Below are 19,012 nucleotides of genomic sequence, written 5' to 3'. Positions count from 1 at the left end.
TGGTAGAGTGCTTGCCTTGCATGCCTGAGGCCCTGGGTTCGATTCCTCAGCACCACATAAGCAAAAAGAAAAAAGCCGTAAGTGGTGCTATGGCTCAAGTGGTAGAGCGCTAGCCTTGAGCTGAAGAGCTGAGGGACAGTGCCCAGGCCCAGAGTTCAGGACCCATGACCAGACCCCCCCCCAAAAAAAAAGAAATAGAGGTATCTTACAGAATTATATTGTATTCACTCTCCTAATAAATTATTATACATAATTCTATGACATCCCTACTATCCTCCCTCTCAGATACAGATAAAGTAAATTTACATCTCAGTATTAAGTATAATTTCTTCTAGTAAGTTATGTAAAAAAATTTCACACTACTTGGAATATTATAAATAATTTGGTTTCAATTTCTATTGTTAGCTATTCAGAGTTAGGCAGATATAAGAATATATATGAATTTTGTATATAATTACAAAAACGGAAAATGATACTGACAATGTCAAAAATGTATACTAACTCCATTTACCCATGCAAATGACATCATCTTTGTCTGGTATGCAAGTAATTAAAAAGCTCGAAGAGCAAGCATGTTGATTTTGAACAAGGAATTGCACATCTTTAAATCTAATAACAATCTTCAAATTATCTTTTTAAAAGTCTGTTTAAATTTAAAAATCAATGTTTACATGAAGAGCAAGAAGCTATTTTTTAGAAAGAGTGGATCTTAGGAAAAAGGAGTAATAAACGGTTACCTTAGTGCACGACTGAGTTTCTCATAGTTCATTGTAGGCTTATTTTTACGTTGTCCCCATTTCTGTGCAACCAGTTCAGGTTGATTTAGCTTAAACTCGCCTTCATCGCCAACCCAAGAAATACAGTCTCGAGCATCCTTATCGGTAAGAAGTTCTAGCAAAAACTGCCACAGTTGGATCTGACCATTGTTTCCTAAATTAACAAAAGAAACAATTATTATCCAACACTGTTATAAATTAACACAGGGCAATGCAGCACACAGAATTCCTGGTATAGTGCTCAGCCATGGCAAAAAAAAAAAAAAACACTTTGTTTTTATATACTGTTTAAACACAGCCAGAAGAGCAGTTTATATTCACATGTTATATGGTGAATTAAATGACATAACTGGAAAATTTTTACAAATACAAGTTAATGCAAAAATACCTGTTCTGTTCCCAGGTGAGCTTCTATCTTCTCCTGATATTCTTGGGGCTCTTTGTACTTTAGCTGCCTTTGTACTACTATTTATAACTTTAATGGTAGTTGGTGTAGCAGATTGCACTGATGCTGGAATAATTTGCACAGCTACATGAAAAGACATGGAGAAAAGATATTTTTATTCCTAATACAAAGTGAAAAAATTCTTAAAAGGCATTTAAATGCTATCAATTTAACTGTTCCTCTGCATCACAAGTTCTGAATAAAAATGCCTCAATTTCTGATAATAAAAGTATACTGTTTGTGTTGTAGTTTGTGAGTGTTAGCTTAGTAAAACTAATTTCCTCATTGATATAATAACAGTAGTGCATAAACACTTGACAAATAATTACAATACAAACATGCAATCATATAAATGGTTTCCCAACTGTTTATTTCTTGTTTTTTTTTGTCTTGTTTTTTGGTAGTACTAGAGTTTGAATTCAGGCCCTCACACTTGCTCAGCTGGCACTCTACCATGTGAGCCATGATTCCAGCTTGGCTTTTTGCTAGTCATTTTGAAAGTAGGTCCTGGTGACCTTTTCTGCCGGAGCAGGTCTCAAACCCTAACTTGTCTGCTCTCATCTCCCTGAGTGGCTAAAAGCCACTGGCACCCAGCAACTAAATTCTACTACAAAAGAGAATATGAACTCAATCATTTCAAGAAAAAACTTAGGCACTACCTACTAATATTGAAAGGGTAGACACCCTGAGATGCCATCTCACAGCTCACTGAATGAGGCTCATGGGACTTAAAAGAACTACTACTCAACAGTAGTTGAGTATAAAATTGAGTAGCTAGTTCTTATAAATGTTAAACATAAAAAAAACAAGCTATAAAAAAGTTATGCACATTATCATTGTACTACAAACCTCTGAACATGTACAAAATAATGCTATGTTTATAGTTAACACAGTTGGAACAGATACAAAATATACAGAGACAACACATCCAGTTGAGATTAGTTTCCCATTCAGAAAGAGTACAATAGGATTTACATAGGGAACCTGAAATTATAGTTTTATTTCTTATGATATACATGTAGTTGTCTGGATACTTTCTTTGTATATATAAAACCTATCATTAATACTTTTTATAGTTTTGCTTATAATATCAAATAAAATTTTTTTATCAGTTTTATGAGCAAATATTATAGCAATGAATACTCACGTTGATCAATTGTAACTATTTCATTCATCTGTTGTTCTTGGCTTGCCAACACATCTGAAGAACACATAAAAGATAGTTTTTATTTAAAACCAGAATTACAACCAGTAAAACAGCTTAATAAATATGAACTTTTTAGAGAAACCACAAAATTAAAGTAAAGCAAAAACAGCAAATTATTAAACTGAAACTTACTGGGATAGAAATCTTTATAAAATACATGATGGTTACTTTTTATAAGGCAAAGATACCTTTAAGAGATGTAACATACAAAAAGTTCTTTCTTTTAGTGTTCAGAAACTATTTCAAAGCACCATGATTTTTAAAATATAATTACCTGTACCTATGTCTATTATCTGTCTACATACAGCCCTAATCAGATCAAACAAAGATTACACACCAGACTATTTACATACCTATATAACCCACAAAAAACTTCCTCTGAGATATTGTTAGTTTTGTGTGGGGTGTTCATGTGTGCACACATGTGTGCTTGGACTAGGGGACATGAACTTAGGGTCTGGACCCTTAGCTTTTTTCAGACAAGATAGTGCTCCAGCACTTGAGCCACAGCCTCACTTCTTGCTTTTGCTGGTTAATGGGAAATCAAACTCTCACAAACTTTCTTTCTTGAGCTAGCTTTGAACTGTTTTCCTTAGATTTCAAATCTCAACCTCCTGAATAGGAGGTAATCCTCCTGGTAGGATTACAGGTGTGAACCACTCTCACCTGGCTATAACATCCATTTTTAAAGAAAGCTGCTCAGCTTTGCAATGCTGTTTAAAGATAGCTAAATTTCTAGTAAAACTTTCTACTAAAAGTCACAATTAAACTAAGTACATTTCTATATCTCTAAATACAACTCTCAATTTGACTTATACTATGTAATGTCTTCACATAATGCTTCACAGAACCATTCATTATTCAATTTACCGTTCATCATCCATCTCCAACACTTTCACTTATTAAACCATAATTACACATAACTGTTGCCTAATAATTAAGCTCATTTAGTAGTTATAAACTATGTTTATGTCTTGAATCCTGTCTACTGAATCAAGTTTTCTTCGTGTGATTATGAATTTGTGGACTTACTGTTATATGGGACTAGCTTCAGTTCAGATCCTAGGTCTATGATCTTAATAATCTAAACATTAATTTCCTCATGTCTAAATGAGATACCAACAACTACCATGTGAAAAAGTTGTGTGAGGATTAAAGGCATAGTACGAAGTTAACTAAGTAGGCTGAAGATGTAAACTATTTTATTTGGACTTTGGGTCCTGAGTAATCTACCCCAGAACTGCTGTCTCCCTTGAAGAGCCATCAATTCCTTAGGTTCATCATATATTTTCATCAGAATTTTCAACATACCCCAGAGAATACTACTGAAACTGAAATTGTTCTATTTATGATTAAATAAATGGAGGTCCCCTAACCTCAAAAGAGACAAGTAAGAAAGCAACTATCAGAAGAATGACCAGCCCATAAATCAGCTTTCAAGTCCTGATGTGTGGTTCCTGGAGAACTTTCAAGATAAAAGGAGAATATGGAAAGAGAAGAAATTTTAGTCCAAGAAAACACATGCACTCTGAATGTCACATTTCCCCCAGAAGTCCCCAAATACTAGCCATGCACAAAGGAAGCAGAGTCCTCAGAGGTAAAGTCCTGAACAACCATTAGGCACTAAATGTGTAAAGCAATTCTTTTTTCTTAAACAATACCGTCAACAAACTGAGACCTTTGCCTTTAGTGACAAAAGACAGACCTTCACATTAAGAAGCTTGCTGTACAACTGGTAGTACTGGCATGTTTCCTAATACTCTTCTCAAGTAAAGAACAACTTGGATACAGTTTTGACATAAGGGGAAGGAATGCAGGTGGTGTCTCCAATGGGTATTGAAAAAGTTTATCTGCAAAAGAAACTCTCTTCAGCATTACTTCTTGACAGATCACTAAGGATGAATAGATAAAGGCTGGGTCAATAACAGTTTTGTCCCAGGAATTAGTGCCTTTCAGATCTAGGTTGCAGACTTGGCTCCATAGCAGGGACCAGAGTATCAAACTGCCCAAATAACCCCATTCAGTTGTGAGGCTTTATCCTTTTTATCCTATAAAAGCTGAATTGAGTCTTTCACTCTCAAATCAAATGGGACTTCCCCTCAGGGCAGGGCGAAGAAACACAGCTAGACATGCAAGGAATTCTGTGGAGTGTTTAGGTAGAAGGCTGTGGGACTTTGTTGCTTTTGAAAACCAAGCAGCAATTGCAGAACAGAGCTTTTCTGTGGAATAATCTCTCTACTACATGGAAATGGGAAGACAGAGGAATCTTTGGCCTGAGTAGGGAAAGTGTATGAATGAGTACACTTTACAATTTGAGAAGCATTAGTAGAACCAGACAGAGATACAACAAAGAGTTAATCTGGCAATTTGGGAAAAACTAGATTCTGTCATCATCCTTAGTGTATTCTTGAGAATTTCTACAAGAAAATGTCCTACTAAGATGAGATTCAATGCAAAAGCCTGAAACAACCCATAATTTACCTTATTCAATTGAAATACTCTGCAGAGAAAATGTAAAACCAATAAAAAAATTTCAAATGAGATATCTGAATTATTTATCTGTAAGAACTGAAACTGGAAATGAAATCTAAATGAGTGTTTCTTTTATCTTTTTTGCTGATAAGAGAGTTTGAACTCAGAGCTTGTTGGATCAACTGGCACTCTACCACTTGTGTAACACCTCCAGACTAGAGTTCTGTTGGTTATTTTAGAAATGGGGTCTCAAAAAAATTATTATTATTATTTTTGCGAGGGCTGGCTTCAAACTGCAATCTTCTAGTCTCAGCCTCCTGAGTTGCTAGGATTGCAGATGTGAGCTAGCAGTGTCTAGCTTTGTAGTCAGCCTTTAGTGATATTTATATAAAGGCTCTAAAAAAAAAACATTGGGGAGTAAAACTATGGATAAATGCTGAATAAAAGCCTCTTAGCAAAACTCTTACATTCAACAGCAGTGAAAACATGTTGGGTAAAAATGCTAAACATGAAGCTACTGTGAAAGATTCTCCACCAGAGTTTTCCCTCACTGAATATACAGTTTAACAAAATCTAGACAGACCATTACACTAGCATTCGTAACTGCTACAAAAGTAGAGTCAGTCTGTCCTACTATTAGCTGTAAACTATGGGGATCAGGTTAGCATCTCTACAAAATATTTCTACAAATCACTGCTACGGAAATGGCTTGCAGTGAAGATGTCTAGTCACTAAAATTTAAGATAAATTAAAATTCAAATAAACTTACATTTATTTGAACTTTTTAGGTAGCCAAGCTCTTCTAATTTTCCTACAAGGTCACTTGATCATATTGTCTGTCACAAGTTATAAGCGGAAAGACTTAGAACCAGTATGTTTAAATTAGAGATGTTGGCTACATACTTAAACTTCTTTCTCTAAATATCCTATAGAAGTCATTTGTGAACAAATCATCTCAATGTTCTAGAAGAGTAATAAATGGAAGGACTGATGATTCATGGAATATTTTTAAAGGGCCATAAGTAGGCCACAGCACCTGATTTAAACATTTGATTCTAGCTAGTGTTGGTGTTGTACACTTGTAATCCCCACTACTTAAGTCTGAGCCAGGAGGATTGTTTGAGGACAGCCTAAACAACACATAGCAAGACCTGGGAGTCTAGTGTGAATTTGGGTTAGAATCCCATCTTCATCACACCCTACTTCGGTCACTCTGTGGAGATCCTAAAGCTTCAATTCCCTATCTAAAATTATGTAAAGTAATGATGTGTGGATTACAGGAACTAATGAGGTAATACAGAGTTCTCAGGATGCTTTATATAGTAAATTATTATTGCTTAACTGATTATTAACTGCTTGTTATTACTTTTAGCAATGAACAAGATGATAAAGTTGTAAGGAAATGAAATTAATCTTAAGTTACAATGAAAATAGATAATAACTATTTTTATACATTTTCGAAGTAGCTCCAGATGACTCCAAAGAATTTCTCCCCGAGGAACCCGCTGAAAAAAATCTTCTTGGCTGAGACTACATAATTCTCTTCCCGAAATGTTGAGTGTGGTGAGGTCTATATCAGTCATGCTGAACTCCTTCATTACCCAAACCACCCAATGCAGGACTTGGTCTGTGGACCACTGAATAGGATCTAGAAAGAAAAATATTACCTTTAGCCTAGGTCCATGTTAGATATTTGTACTTACATTTAACTTGTCAATACATAGATACACAAGTAAAACCCACACAGATTTTTTACCCCCAAGTGAAGTGAACTCATAGGAAGTAAGTTTTAATAAGTACATGTTTTCCTCAACTCCTTTTCAATTTCTCAGACTAAATTTTTGATGGAGTCAGTTGGTTCTATATAAGTTGGTCTGGAATTTTATCAAGAAAACAAAAGGCAAAATAATTCTTCAGGGGGTAAATTGGAAGAAATACATAACCATCTTGGAGCTACTGGAGTAAATATCCCACTCAAAATACTATTTTGTAGCATTCTCTGATTAGGTACATTGAAAAAAACTATAATAGGAATCTAGGGAGCTAAGCTTATTCTCAGAAATTGTGATCAATGTACATTTTTTTTTTCTTTTCCTTCTACAAAAGATTAGTTGCCCTACACTTAACTTGTATGGTGGCACTTAAAAACTAACTTACTTACTACCTGTTTATTCAGCCTTTACTATAAGGATTGTGACTGAAAACTACCTTCAGAGTCCATCACAGTGCCTTGCACATATATCTGTTAACTTTACAAAAAGGCATACCCCAATAATTTCATATGCCCCATCATTATTTACTATTTAATTGAATTCACAATTCTAATTGAAACAGATGGCTAGCTGTATAAATATTACTTCACTGTTTGCCTGGCACTCTTATGAACACATTATTTGTGGATATTTAATAAATTCTAGCTGAAATAGCTATAGTAAAAGAACTTTTCTTTTAAGATAGAAGTATACCCAATAATTGAATGCTATTTAATTAAATAAGTTGAAAAATAACAGTCAGGTACTTATGTAGTGACATTGTATAGAGTAAAAGTAAATTAAATATATCAATATAGGGTAAGTCACCGGATTTTTTTTTTACTTAAATGTTTCCACAAAGAATGGGAAGAAGCATTCTAGAAAGATGGTAGTGAAATTTCATAAAGAGAAAAAAAATAACTAAATAGCAAAATAACAATAAAAACCATGCATGTTTATAACAAAAGTAGGTAAGGTAAGATATACTCACAGACTCACAATATACATAGGTGAAAACAAAAAAAGTTTTAAGAAAATGGATATAGGATTCACACCTGCAATCCCAGCTACTCAAACCCTGAGGCCAATGTGGGCAATATAAAAAGAACACACACAAAAAGTACAAGACCTCCATCTTTGTGCAAAAGAAAGCAAAAGGACATCTGATCTAGTCTAAGCATAGTTTAAAAACACCAAACACAGCCAAGAAAAGTAGTCACTGACAGCACAAAAGATCAAATAAAAAAACCAAAAGCTAACATATAGTTTTCCTCAAGCAGTCCAGAGTAAGAGAATGAATATTATATAGAAGTAGGAATAACAAAATAGTAAAGGAAAAAGCTAACAAAAAACACATTCAGGAAAAAGAAACAAAAATAATCAATTCTATAATACTAACCTGAAAACATTAGAAGAATGGTTTAAGTTAGAAAATCTATCCTGAAGCCTCTTTTAAGAGTCTAAGAGCTCAAAATGGACAAATAATTAAGTTCAAATAAGCCAGGAAAATATAGTAACCTATTTATTTTCATAAGTAATATCAGGACAAACCTACTTGGTTTGTTAAACCAAGTATGTATGAAGATTCCAGTGAAATGAATACTAAAAGAGTCATTAAGAGATAAAATTATAGGAGACCATTCATGAATAAAGTGACAGACACAGGTAGATTTCAATTAGCTTTCTGAAAACAGCAAAAGGATGATGAATTTAGGAGAAGAAAAACTGACCCAATATATCTACTCAGAGAATAACAATAAGAAGTGATGCATTGACAGTGGTCATTTAAGATAAAAGAAATTGAAAGATAAAAATGAAGGGATTAAAAGTGAAATCATTCAGCAATGATATTCACTAGACACTATGTTGGAAATGAACTAATAACTTGGGGAGACAGGGAGGGTGGGAGGAAAAAACCTAGGAGAAAATGAGGGGGTGACATCGTTCCAAAAGAAATATATTTATCACCTCACATATATAATGTAACCTCTCTGTACATCACCTTTACAATAAAACAATAAGCATAAAAAAGAAGGGATTTATTTAAAGTAATGATATGGTTATTCATTTAAACCGTATTATAGTAAATACATATATAATAAAACATGAATAATAAACACCATCACTAAACCAAAATAAAAGCCAGACAAAAAGGGTAAACAGAGAAAAGAGCTATACATAAAAACTAGAATCAAGATTCTCATGGCTAGCACTCTATCACTTGAGCCACACCACCGGTCCAGCTTTTTGCTGATCAATAATTAGAGTCTTACAGACTTTCCTGTCCAGGTGGCTTTGAAACATGATCTTCAAGCTCTTAGCCTCCTGAGTATCCAGGATTAAAAGTGTGAGCCATTGGTACTTGGCTAACAGTTTGATTATTAAAAATTATTCAAACAGGAAGAAAAATTAAAAATAACTTAAGCATTGCTATCTTTTTAATTATTTTTATTTAATACAGGGCAAGAATAAATATTTTGACTCTGATTTTACTTTCAGTTAAGGTGTGTGTGTGTGTGTGTGTGTGTGTGTGTGTTACTGGGGTTTGACTCAGGACTTCACATGCATAGATTTGCTTGCTTGGCTGGAGCTCTACCATTTGAACCATGCCTCTATCTCCTGTGATCAGTTTTACCACTTCATATAGCCTCTGTGACAGACTATACATTATTATGTATTTATTAACAGTAATTTCATCTTCATCCTAATGTTTGATATAAAACACTGAAAAATTAGCAAGAAAAAACACTATATAGTTATATATTAAATACATGTACATGTGTATCTATATATTTACAGGAGTTTTCTATACCTATAGAAAACCTACACACACACATATATATACTGCTGATATATATATCAGTATATCAGCATATCACACACACACATGTGTGTGTATATATATATATATATATATATATATATATACTGCTGACAAAAAGCAGTAGGAAAAAATACATAAGTATTATATGTGCATGTAGTTATATCTGCATACACATGAAACATTATATACACATGTCAAACATATATGTATATATAGTTATTTGTATTTGTATGTACTGCCACACATAAATGAAGTGGCTCTATCCTGCTGCCAAGATGTAAGACTATGTGTGAAATTAATTTTAGAAGATTTTCAAATGTAGACCAATATTTTAAAGAGACTAAGAAAAATAGAAGACTAAAATTAATCATATTTCAATGTTGCTCAGAGTTAAGAAATCAGTTATGGAATCAACTATGCAAGAGAAAAATAAAATATTAATTACATGTAAATCTTTCTGGCAAGTAACCCTTTCATACCAAAAAAACAAAACAAAACAACAAATCAATGCCAAATTTCAAGTTTTTACCATGAGCTTTTCTTAACAATACAGTTGGTAGGAACTTTAAATCAAAGTTATAATCTTGCTACTTACAATTTATTTTTTATTATTTTCCATAAATGATTCTACTACTAGGAAGTTCTTGTGAAAAATACCGCACAGCAATCTCTGTAAGACTGTTTCAAACTGTATTCTCCCTTCTAACAATTCCCAACTCAAAAGATGTTTCTTAACTTGCTAACAAAAGGCAAATGCTAGTGTTTGCATAAAATCTATATACATTATTCCATGTAATTTAAATCAACTCTAAGTTACTTAATGTAAACACTATGCAACAGCTGTCATAATATGCTGTTAAGGACATAATGACAGGACAAGGTCTGCATATGCTTAGTATGGATGTAATCCCTCCCATCCCTGGAAACACATTTCTGGATTGGAAGAATACAAGAGTATACAATAATCAGAACTTATTGACATGACCAACTGTCCTCGCAATCATTTTATCTTTTCTTCTCTCACATCTTTCTGGCTATATATCATCCTCAGAATGCATTCTTTTACCTTATTTAATTCAATTAACAACTGAATAAACAATACTTTATCTATAAATTCAAGTGTCTACCAACTCTTAGAATCCTGAGTATAATGTTTATTATTATTATTATTCTAGCACTTTTATCAACTTCCACCTTCCCCTCACAAAGTTTATACTCCATTTCTAAAAGGGTTATTGTCTCTATCTCTCCCCCACCCTCCCTTGGTGTACCAGGGCTCGACCTCAGGGCCTTCCACTCTCACTCAGCTTTCTTGCTAATAACTAGTTCTCTACCACTTAAGCCATATCTCCAGTCCAGCATTTTCCTAACTGGAAATGAAGTGAGCCTGGGCTGACTTTAAACCACAATTCCCTAGGTCTTAGCCTCCTGAGAAGCTAGGATTATAGGCACAAACCACTGATACTTGGCTCTATAGCAACTTTTATCTAACTTTAACAATGACTCTGATTCTACTCAATATGCTTTGAGTAGAAGCAGTATCTGAGTCTGAAACACTATACCTAGTTTTTTCATTTTCTTTCTCTCTCTTCAGCTTTTTCTCGTCTCCCCTTCCCTATCCTTCCCCCTACAGGTTTGCAGACTTAAAACTAGTGCTTAACATTGTGCCCCTTTCCATTTCCTTTCTCTCCATTCACTAGATATACATTTCACTTTAAATACAAATTCAGTATGAATGAATCCTATATAACATCTCCAGCCCAAGTTTCGTAGATTGAAACTATTCTGAGCTTATGTGCTTTCACTTTAACATCAAGTGCTATCAACACTTTGACTTGAGGAATCTTTCACATAGCAGGCTTCCCTCCTTTCCCCAGTAAAGTTTTCTTTTTTTTTGCCGGTCATGGGGCCTGAACTCTGGGCCTAGGCACTGTCCCTCAGCTCTTCAGCTCAAGGCTAGCGCTCTACCACTGGAGCCACAGCGCCACTTCCGGCTTTTTCTGTTTATGTGGTGGTGAGGAATCGAACCCAGGGCCTCATGCTTGCAAGGCATGCACTCTACCGCTAAGCTACCTTCCCAGCCCCCTCCCCAGTAAAGTTTTCGAAGACACGCTCTGTTCTTCTCTCCAACTAAGTCCAGCATTTAACAAGATGTCTGGAATATGACACTGTATACTACACAGCCAACCATTTTTGTGAAGATTATTACCTAAAACTTGCAAAGTTAATTTGCCTTCTCTTGCCTCACAATCTGCCAATCAATTTTCTTAGTCCTGTGACTGATTTCAACCACCTCATCCTTTTCACTTCCAAAGAAATGACCTAGTGAAAGCCAGCCTGAACATTATCGCTATTGCATAGATTATAGTAACATGTTCCTTTCCTTTCCAACCAGTCTTTAACTGTTCCAACTTATGAGATATACCATGGTTACATTCATTTACCACTTTTGTTGATCTAAAACAGTTCTATAAGCTATAGAGTTTTATCCACTAAATCATTTACTCCAAATATTTCCTACTTAAAATGTTCTCTGCACTGTATTTTCTTGTGTATAATAAATTTTCCCTTCATTTTCTCTTTGACAACTATAATCCCTTCAAGATTCCTTTTTTGTTGAAATGGTCTTGCTGTATTAGCTGAGGCTAGATCAACTATTTCATCTTAGCTTCCTAAATGCTGGAATTACCAGTATGTGCCACCATATAGTCTTTATTGATCTTCTCTTTAACTATACTGTAAACACCTTAAGGGCAGTATTGTTTTGTTTTTTTCAATGTTTAGCTGTATTCCTAGCACCCAGGACAGTACTCATTCATCTTTTAAATGTTTAAATGTGTTGCAGTTCAAAAGACAAAATCAGAGGGAAAAAAAAAAAAACTCTAAAAAAATCAACATTTAAAGCAGATTTTAACTTAATCATCCCAGTGTTTTCTAAGTAAGTCAAGCTTAATTCTTAGTCTACCTAACAAATGTTTGTATATTTTTATTACCATACGGTATCCCGAGGCGTTCTTGTTCCTTTCTATAACCTTCCAGTGCAGCAGCCCATCTTGTCACTTGTTCTGAGGTTTCATCGGTAATTGTTGTGATGTGTTTTGTGCCATCAAGGGTTATCACTTGAGCTTCTTCAACAAGATGGGCTTCTGCTTCAGCCTGGTGTTCATCTGGATCGATAACGACTTCAACTGTTTCCGCAGTTTTAACAATTTCAAGGATATTTAGCTTTGGCTCAATTCCTTAACAGTGCATAAAAAAAATATAAATGTAAATGAAAAGACACAAAGAAATAAAATTTAGTTTATGTTCTCAAATGGTAGGAAAAAACCCTATGTTTTAAGTGTTTTTAACCAGTATGTCTAATGATTTTAACAAATAACAATAAATATAATTCAGTACAACTTCTGTAGGAACAATACTGACTTAATACTAATTTCCCAATTCTGAAAATTACTGTGGTCCTATTAAGGAATCTTTGTGACAGCTTTCTCCTTTTGTGTGTGTATGTGTGTGTGTGTTACTAGAGAATGAGCCAAGGGTCTTGTACATGCTTATTCAAGAGTTTTATGCTATAGCTCCAGCCTAGGATCCTTATTTTGAAGGAAACAAACACACTGATTATATATTTAACAGAAAGGGATTATGTCTGCAAATCTACCCTTAAACAGTCATAATAAAAGTAACACCTGAGATAGCTGGGATCATAGCTTAGTTATAGAACACTGTCCCAAGTTTGATCCCTACTTTGCAGGGAAAAAAAAAAGGTAACATCTAAGAAATACAGGTGAAAGATATCCAAGAAATCATTCACCCAGCTGCCAACTATGTAAAATGATTCATACACACACGTACACACATTTACATGCACATACCCCACAAAACTTACTGTAAACATCATTAGAAAAAAGGTACCAGTTCTTAAACAGTAAAGCCAATATGGAATGAAAATAAAAATCATGTTAGGGGAAGCAAAAATTTAGTTAACTATCCTAGGAACTATAAGCATATTGAAATTACAAACTCTGTATTTATTAAAGAACAAAGTACATGTGCTCAAAATGATGACTGTTACAAATTAAATTTCTATCATCCAACTCAAGTTCTGGAGATGATCAAACACTAGTTAAAACTTACTAGGAATTGTAACTCCTATAGAAAAGGTAAATATAAAGATGATTCAGATGATTTATTAATACAGCCTCCTTAATATTTACCCAGGTAAAAAAATTAAAACTTTCAGAAATTAGAATTCAGCTAAGAAATTATATCATAAAAGCAAGTTGTAGATTCTATTTATTCAAATTGGAATCAAGTAGCCCTTTATGAAATAATCTGATAATTATGTTAAGAAAATAGATTATCATTTATTGGTGGCATTAAAAAAACCCTCACTTTTTTCAAATTTACGTGACAAAAGTGAGAATTGAAAAAATACTTTACTGAGACTATTTCTTAATCTCCAATGCAATTTTCATATTTCATGGCTTCAGGTCTATTCTTTTTAGAACTCGCAGTGAGAGGTCATAGGACTTATAGGAGGAGCTGGGTGCTGGTGGCTCACACCTGTAATCCTACCTACTCAGTAGGCTGAGATCTGAGGATCATGGTTCAAAGCCAGCCCGGGCAACAAAGTCCTTGAGACTCTTATCTCCAATAAACCACCAGAAAACCGAAAGTGGCACTGTGGCTCAAGTGGTAGAGTGCTCACCTTGAGCTGAGGAGCTGAGGGACAGTGCCCAGACTCATGACCAACAACAACAAAAAATTACAGGGAAGTAGAATGACTCTGATGAAGGGAAAGTGAAGGAGGGTGAGTTTAATAGGATATATTATACATCCATAAATATGTACATGTATAGAAATGCTACAATTAAACAATTCTTATACTAATGTGTGCTAATTTTAAGAAACCCAACAACAAAACCAACAAATTTTTTTCCATATTTGGAATGATTAATCCTGGGGAGAATTAAAGACCAGAGTAAGTAATTTTTATTTGTAAAATCCAAAGGGAACTTTTTATTTACAGAACACAATTATGAGCATTTAATTCCTTCGATAATTCAAGTCGAAAATCACATTTTTAGAAACTAAAATGCTGTGGTGCATGTAGCTGGTGACAGCTGTACTGAAGCTCCAGGGGAAGCTTTCAGATCATGACAGAGCAGCAGCTTTCTTAGTGGTAGAGTGTTGTAGTGTGGCTCAAGGTAGCTAGAATTCTCTAACATTCCTGTCATCTTATCATTCTATTTACTACAGCGAGACATAATCCCTTCATTTAAATAAGTTAGGTGGAATGTGTTATATTATCTACTTCACCCTGACAGAGACAACTAAACCCAAGGACGAATATCTGGCTATTCCACCACATTATATCATTAATACAACCATCTAAAATACAACATTAAAAAAGTGAGTTAGTCTATCCGGAGACATGCACTAGACTTTTAAGTAACTGTCACTACAAGTAACTTACCTTGATAAGAAATTACCTGTACACTAAGCTGTACAGTTCCATCTGTCTTTACTCCCTGGTCAAATAAGCTCCGTTCTGGATCCAGCTAAACACAAGTAAAATGAGTACGATTATTTTAACTAAATACTTAGATGAAGTTCACTGCCTCTGATTTAGCATAAATGGATATGCTAAAGAAGACTTAATTGCTGACCATATTAAATTATGACACATTTCCTTAGCTAAGTTGTCTAATTATTTCTTTGTAAAATTAAAAATATTCTGATTGAGAGTTAAACCACCAAATTATTTTAAAAAGCAGTTTTCTCTCAGAGATAAGGAATCTTGGTTGAGATCTTAAATAATGCCAAAAAGCAATTTTCCATTCTTAGAATATATTTAAAATAGAAGATAATACAGTGTATGCTATATATTATCAAGAATAATTATTAGAAACAACCATATATCTAAATTTATTCATGTTATGTTACAGTTCTCCCTCTAATGTGACATATATGGAGATTAGAGTTCATTGTAAATCTCTGATCACAAAATTAGTAAAATTAAAGCATTTTTGACATTACTGCTATATCTTTAATACATAGTACCCCTTGAACATTGGTGCTTTTTTCCCTTCACATTAACTTATAGTGAATACATTTCACACAATGGCAAATTGGTGAGAAAAAAAAATCACATATATAAAACATAGAACCTTAAATGATTACACATCTAACTTGAACAGGGATAATACAAACCAGGAAATCCAGGAAGCCCATGAGAAGTGCAATTTTATTTTTATAATGGTGTCTGCCTGACATTTTGCTACAAATTCTTGTAACAACAAGTTTTTCCCCCTTGTTTACAGAAACTAGTGTTAGCAACTAGAAGGTATGGCATGTACAGCTCCCAACATTAAGACTGCAGGTACAGAGGATATACTACTGTAGTAGAAGCTGGCACAAAGTCAAAACTCAAGCATATTAGGTACATGGGCAGATGAAATAAGGGCAACAGAGAACTGAAAAGCCAATCATCTAAAAGATGACAGCAATACATTTATATAAGTTTATATTAAAAACAACACAACTCTATCTAGTAGACTGATTTTATTAAAGTATATAGATCACAGAGAAATTATATGAGCAATCTTATTTACACTACCAATTTTCATACACATGAAACATAAATGTGAATATGGTTCAAGCATAATATATTATTATAATACTATACTGGATAAATTCCAAGAAATACCATATGGTATTTAAATCTTATACAAAATTTACCACCAAAGTGGGAAGGAGGGGGAGCGGGGAGGATTGGGGAGGGCAGGGGGAGGATGGGAAGGGATGGGAAAGGGAAACAAAGGAGGCTACAATGCTTGATAAGAAATGTACTCATTATCTTGCCCATGTAATATAACCCCTTTGTACAGTATTTTCACAATAAAAATAAATAAATAAAAATTTACCACCAAAGAAATGGAAAGGGTTGAGGAAACTCATTTATTTCACCAAATGATGTTATTTTAAAGGTAAGGAAACTGGTGCACAAAAATGTCAAAGTAAGTGAGAAATACACTTCTTCAGTTCAGGGTGAATGGTGAATGTGCTTCCAAGTACTCTTTTTTTAAGATTTAATAAGAATTCTTTTTTTTGTATGTTTTTGTGGTAAAAATACTGTACAGAGGGGTTACAATTACATGAGCAAGGTAATGAGTACATTTTCTATCAAGCTTAATCTCTGATTTATTTAAACTTCCCATTTTATACTAGTAAAAGGGAGTATCTGATTTAGTACTCAGTCTTTGACATATACAGGAAGTTGGTTAAAAGTATTCTTTTTATTTCTCAATGCTTAATCACAGTACTGGTCAAATCTATGTACAGAGATAAGAGACTAACAAAAATATTTCTATGCAGTGAAATTCTAAAATTCAAATCTAAAAAAAAATTACCTGGATATCTTGAAGGCAAATTTCATGAGCATCCAATGAACATTGTAATCGTGGTTCTAGTAATTTCTTTAAATTACCTATTGGCTCATTGATATCTATAGCCTGGCTTATACATTCAGCTGGCGTGTAGGTTTGTTCCACAATGCTAAATGTTAAAGAATATCAAAGTTAATGCAATGTTCAATAGGCAGTGTACTCATTACCTTACTCATGTAACTGTAACCCTCTGTATAGTATCTTTACAATAAAAAAAAAGTTAATGATGATTAGTTTGGATATTAAAGTAACATTATGCTCTAAGCAAACTATAATACAAAAATACTTTTCTAGTCTTTGAGAACCCATTTCAAGTAAACTAATGTTTTCAAAATAAATCAACTAATGTTTTTCAAATAAATACTTTTATAGAAAACTTGAAACATATTAACTCTTGAAAATATGACATATTATGCATACATTTATGCATATACTTATATATGCATATGTGTATATAAATATTACATATAGAGTATTTAAGGAAAAATACTTGCACTGACACATATCCAAGTTATTTTGAAGAACTTCTGGCCTAGAGAGGACACTACCTTCTCAAATTGTATGTCATCTCTACTAGACATCTCCTATTCCCAAAATAAACAATCTAATATATGTAAAATAAGATATAAAAATGAAAATATTTTATGCACTATAACAGTAAACAGTATTTCTCCTTAACTTTCTTAGGGCTCTTTTTAAAAATTATTTCATATTCTGGGTTTAAAAGGGTTAAAATCTTTGGTATAAGTTCTACTTAATTACATTATTACATTTTTATTTGCTTGTATTTTATTATATTACACTGGATACATTGTATATGTATTTTAGTTATATATTAATTATAATTAATACATTCTACTACTACACATACTTATATAAGGCCAAATATATAAGAGACCAAATAAGTATTACTTGCTGAATTGATGTAGAATTAAATTAGGTTTCACCACACATTTAAATATGATTTAAACATCAGTTGTAATAGTCAAAAGCAATTATGTACTAAAAAATTTGCCAAGTTCCATTTTACATAAATTCCAAGTAAAAGAAAATATACATGGTATTTAACGAATGTATATAGCACAAAATTTTCCTAAACCATTTAAAATGCATTAGACCGTTCCTAGTTGAAAACATAGCACGTTTTAAAATATTCACTATTATTATGTGTTAAAGTAAAAAAAAAAACTTTACGCTAAGTGAATCATTTTTTCTTGACAGATCTTTCACTAATGAACACAGTTGGCTATGATTTTTAAAAGATTCAAATACCATTATAAAACATTGTTTGTAACAGTTGCACCCAATCAACCCCTGTACTGGGTTTTGAATCTAGAGCCTTGCACCTGCTAGGCTATCACTAAGCCATGATTATTTTTTACCCTGGTTATTCTTATTTTTTAAATACCAGTCCTGAGGCTTGAACTTAGGGCTTAGGTGACTTCCTTGAGCTTTATTGCTCAAGATTGTGCTTCACAACTTGAGCCACAGTTCTACTTCCAGGTTTTTGGTGGCTAATTGGAGTAAAGATTACAGGTGTGAGCTACAGTTACCCCAGTTATTTTTGAGATAGGTAGGTCCTTGTTCCTTGCCCTGGGGGAAATACCTGGGCTGTGCTGTTCTCTTTTTATCTTCCTCTCCCATAGCTATGTGGTGACAGACAGGTGCCACTATTTCATTCAAATAATCTCATTTTATTCATTTAATCCAAACAATTACTGGTTTATAGTAATTGCTCATAAATAAGTATGTGCTAAATTTGTTCAGGATAAATTTAAACTCTAAGAAATAAAAGTAGCCAACACTAAGCTAAAGTATAAAGCATCACATCAAATAATGTATTAAAGAGGTAAAATATTACAATTAACTGCTTGGTGATTATCAGTTAAACTAACTGCCACCTTTAAGAATGTCTATAAGGCGGCTGGGAAGGTGGCTCAGTGGTAGAGCGCTTGCCTTGCATGCATGAGGCCCTGGGTTTGATTCCTCAGCATCACATAAGCAAAAAGAAAAAAGCCGGAAGTGGCACTGTGGCTCAAGTGGTAGAGTGCTAGCCTTGAGCTGAAGAGCTGAGGGACAGCACCCAGGC

The 19,012-nt window shown here is 33.7% G+C and overlaps 1 protein-coding gene across 4 annotated transcripts in view; it reads right to left on the bottom strand.

The window, feature by feature from the left end:
• Window positions 1-19,012, bottom strand: part of Gabpa (GA binding protein transcription factor, alpha subunit 60kDa) — a 36,307-nt gene that overhangs the window by 9,488 nt on the left and 7,807 nt on the right. For 3 of the 4 annotated variants that reach the window (XM_013031036.1, XM_013031035.1, XM_013031037.1), the window contains exons 3-9: window positions 16,888-17,032; window positions 14,952-15,036; window positions 12,469-12,714; window positions 6,354-6,548; window positions 2,369-2,422; window positions 1,165-1,305; window positions 738-930 (exon numbers count right to left, since the gene is read on the bottom strand). In XM_013031036.1, coding sequence (XP_012886490.1) covers window positions 738-930; window positions 1,165-1,305; window positions 2,369-2,422; window positions 6,354-6,548; window positions 12,469-12,714; window positions 14,952-15,036; window positions 16,888-17,032 — 1,059 coding nt within the window. The remainder of the gene's footprint in view (window positions 1-737; window positions 931-1,164; window positions 1,306-2,368; window positions 2,423-6,353; window positions 6,549-12,468; window positions 12,715-14,951; window positions 15,037-16,887; window positions 17,033-19,012) is intronic. The other variant, XM_013031038.1, reaches the window with a different exon arrangement.

This window comes from Dipodomys ordii, unplaced genomic scaffold (assembly GCF_000151885.1).
Source record: "Dipodomys ordii isolate 6190 unplaced genomic scaffold, Dord_2.0 Scaffold136, whole genome shotgun sequence".
NCBI lineage: Eukaryota > Metazoa > Chordata > Mammalia > Rodentia > Heteromyidae > Dipodomys > Dipodomys ordii.
Note: the sequence above shows the minus strand (reverse complement) of the source record. Positions and strands in the feature narration are given on the sequence as shown.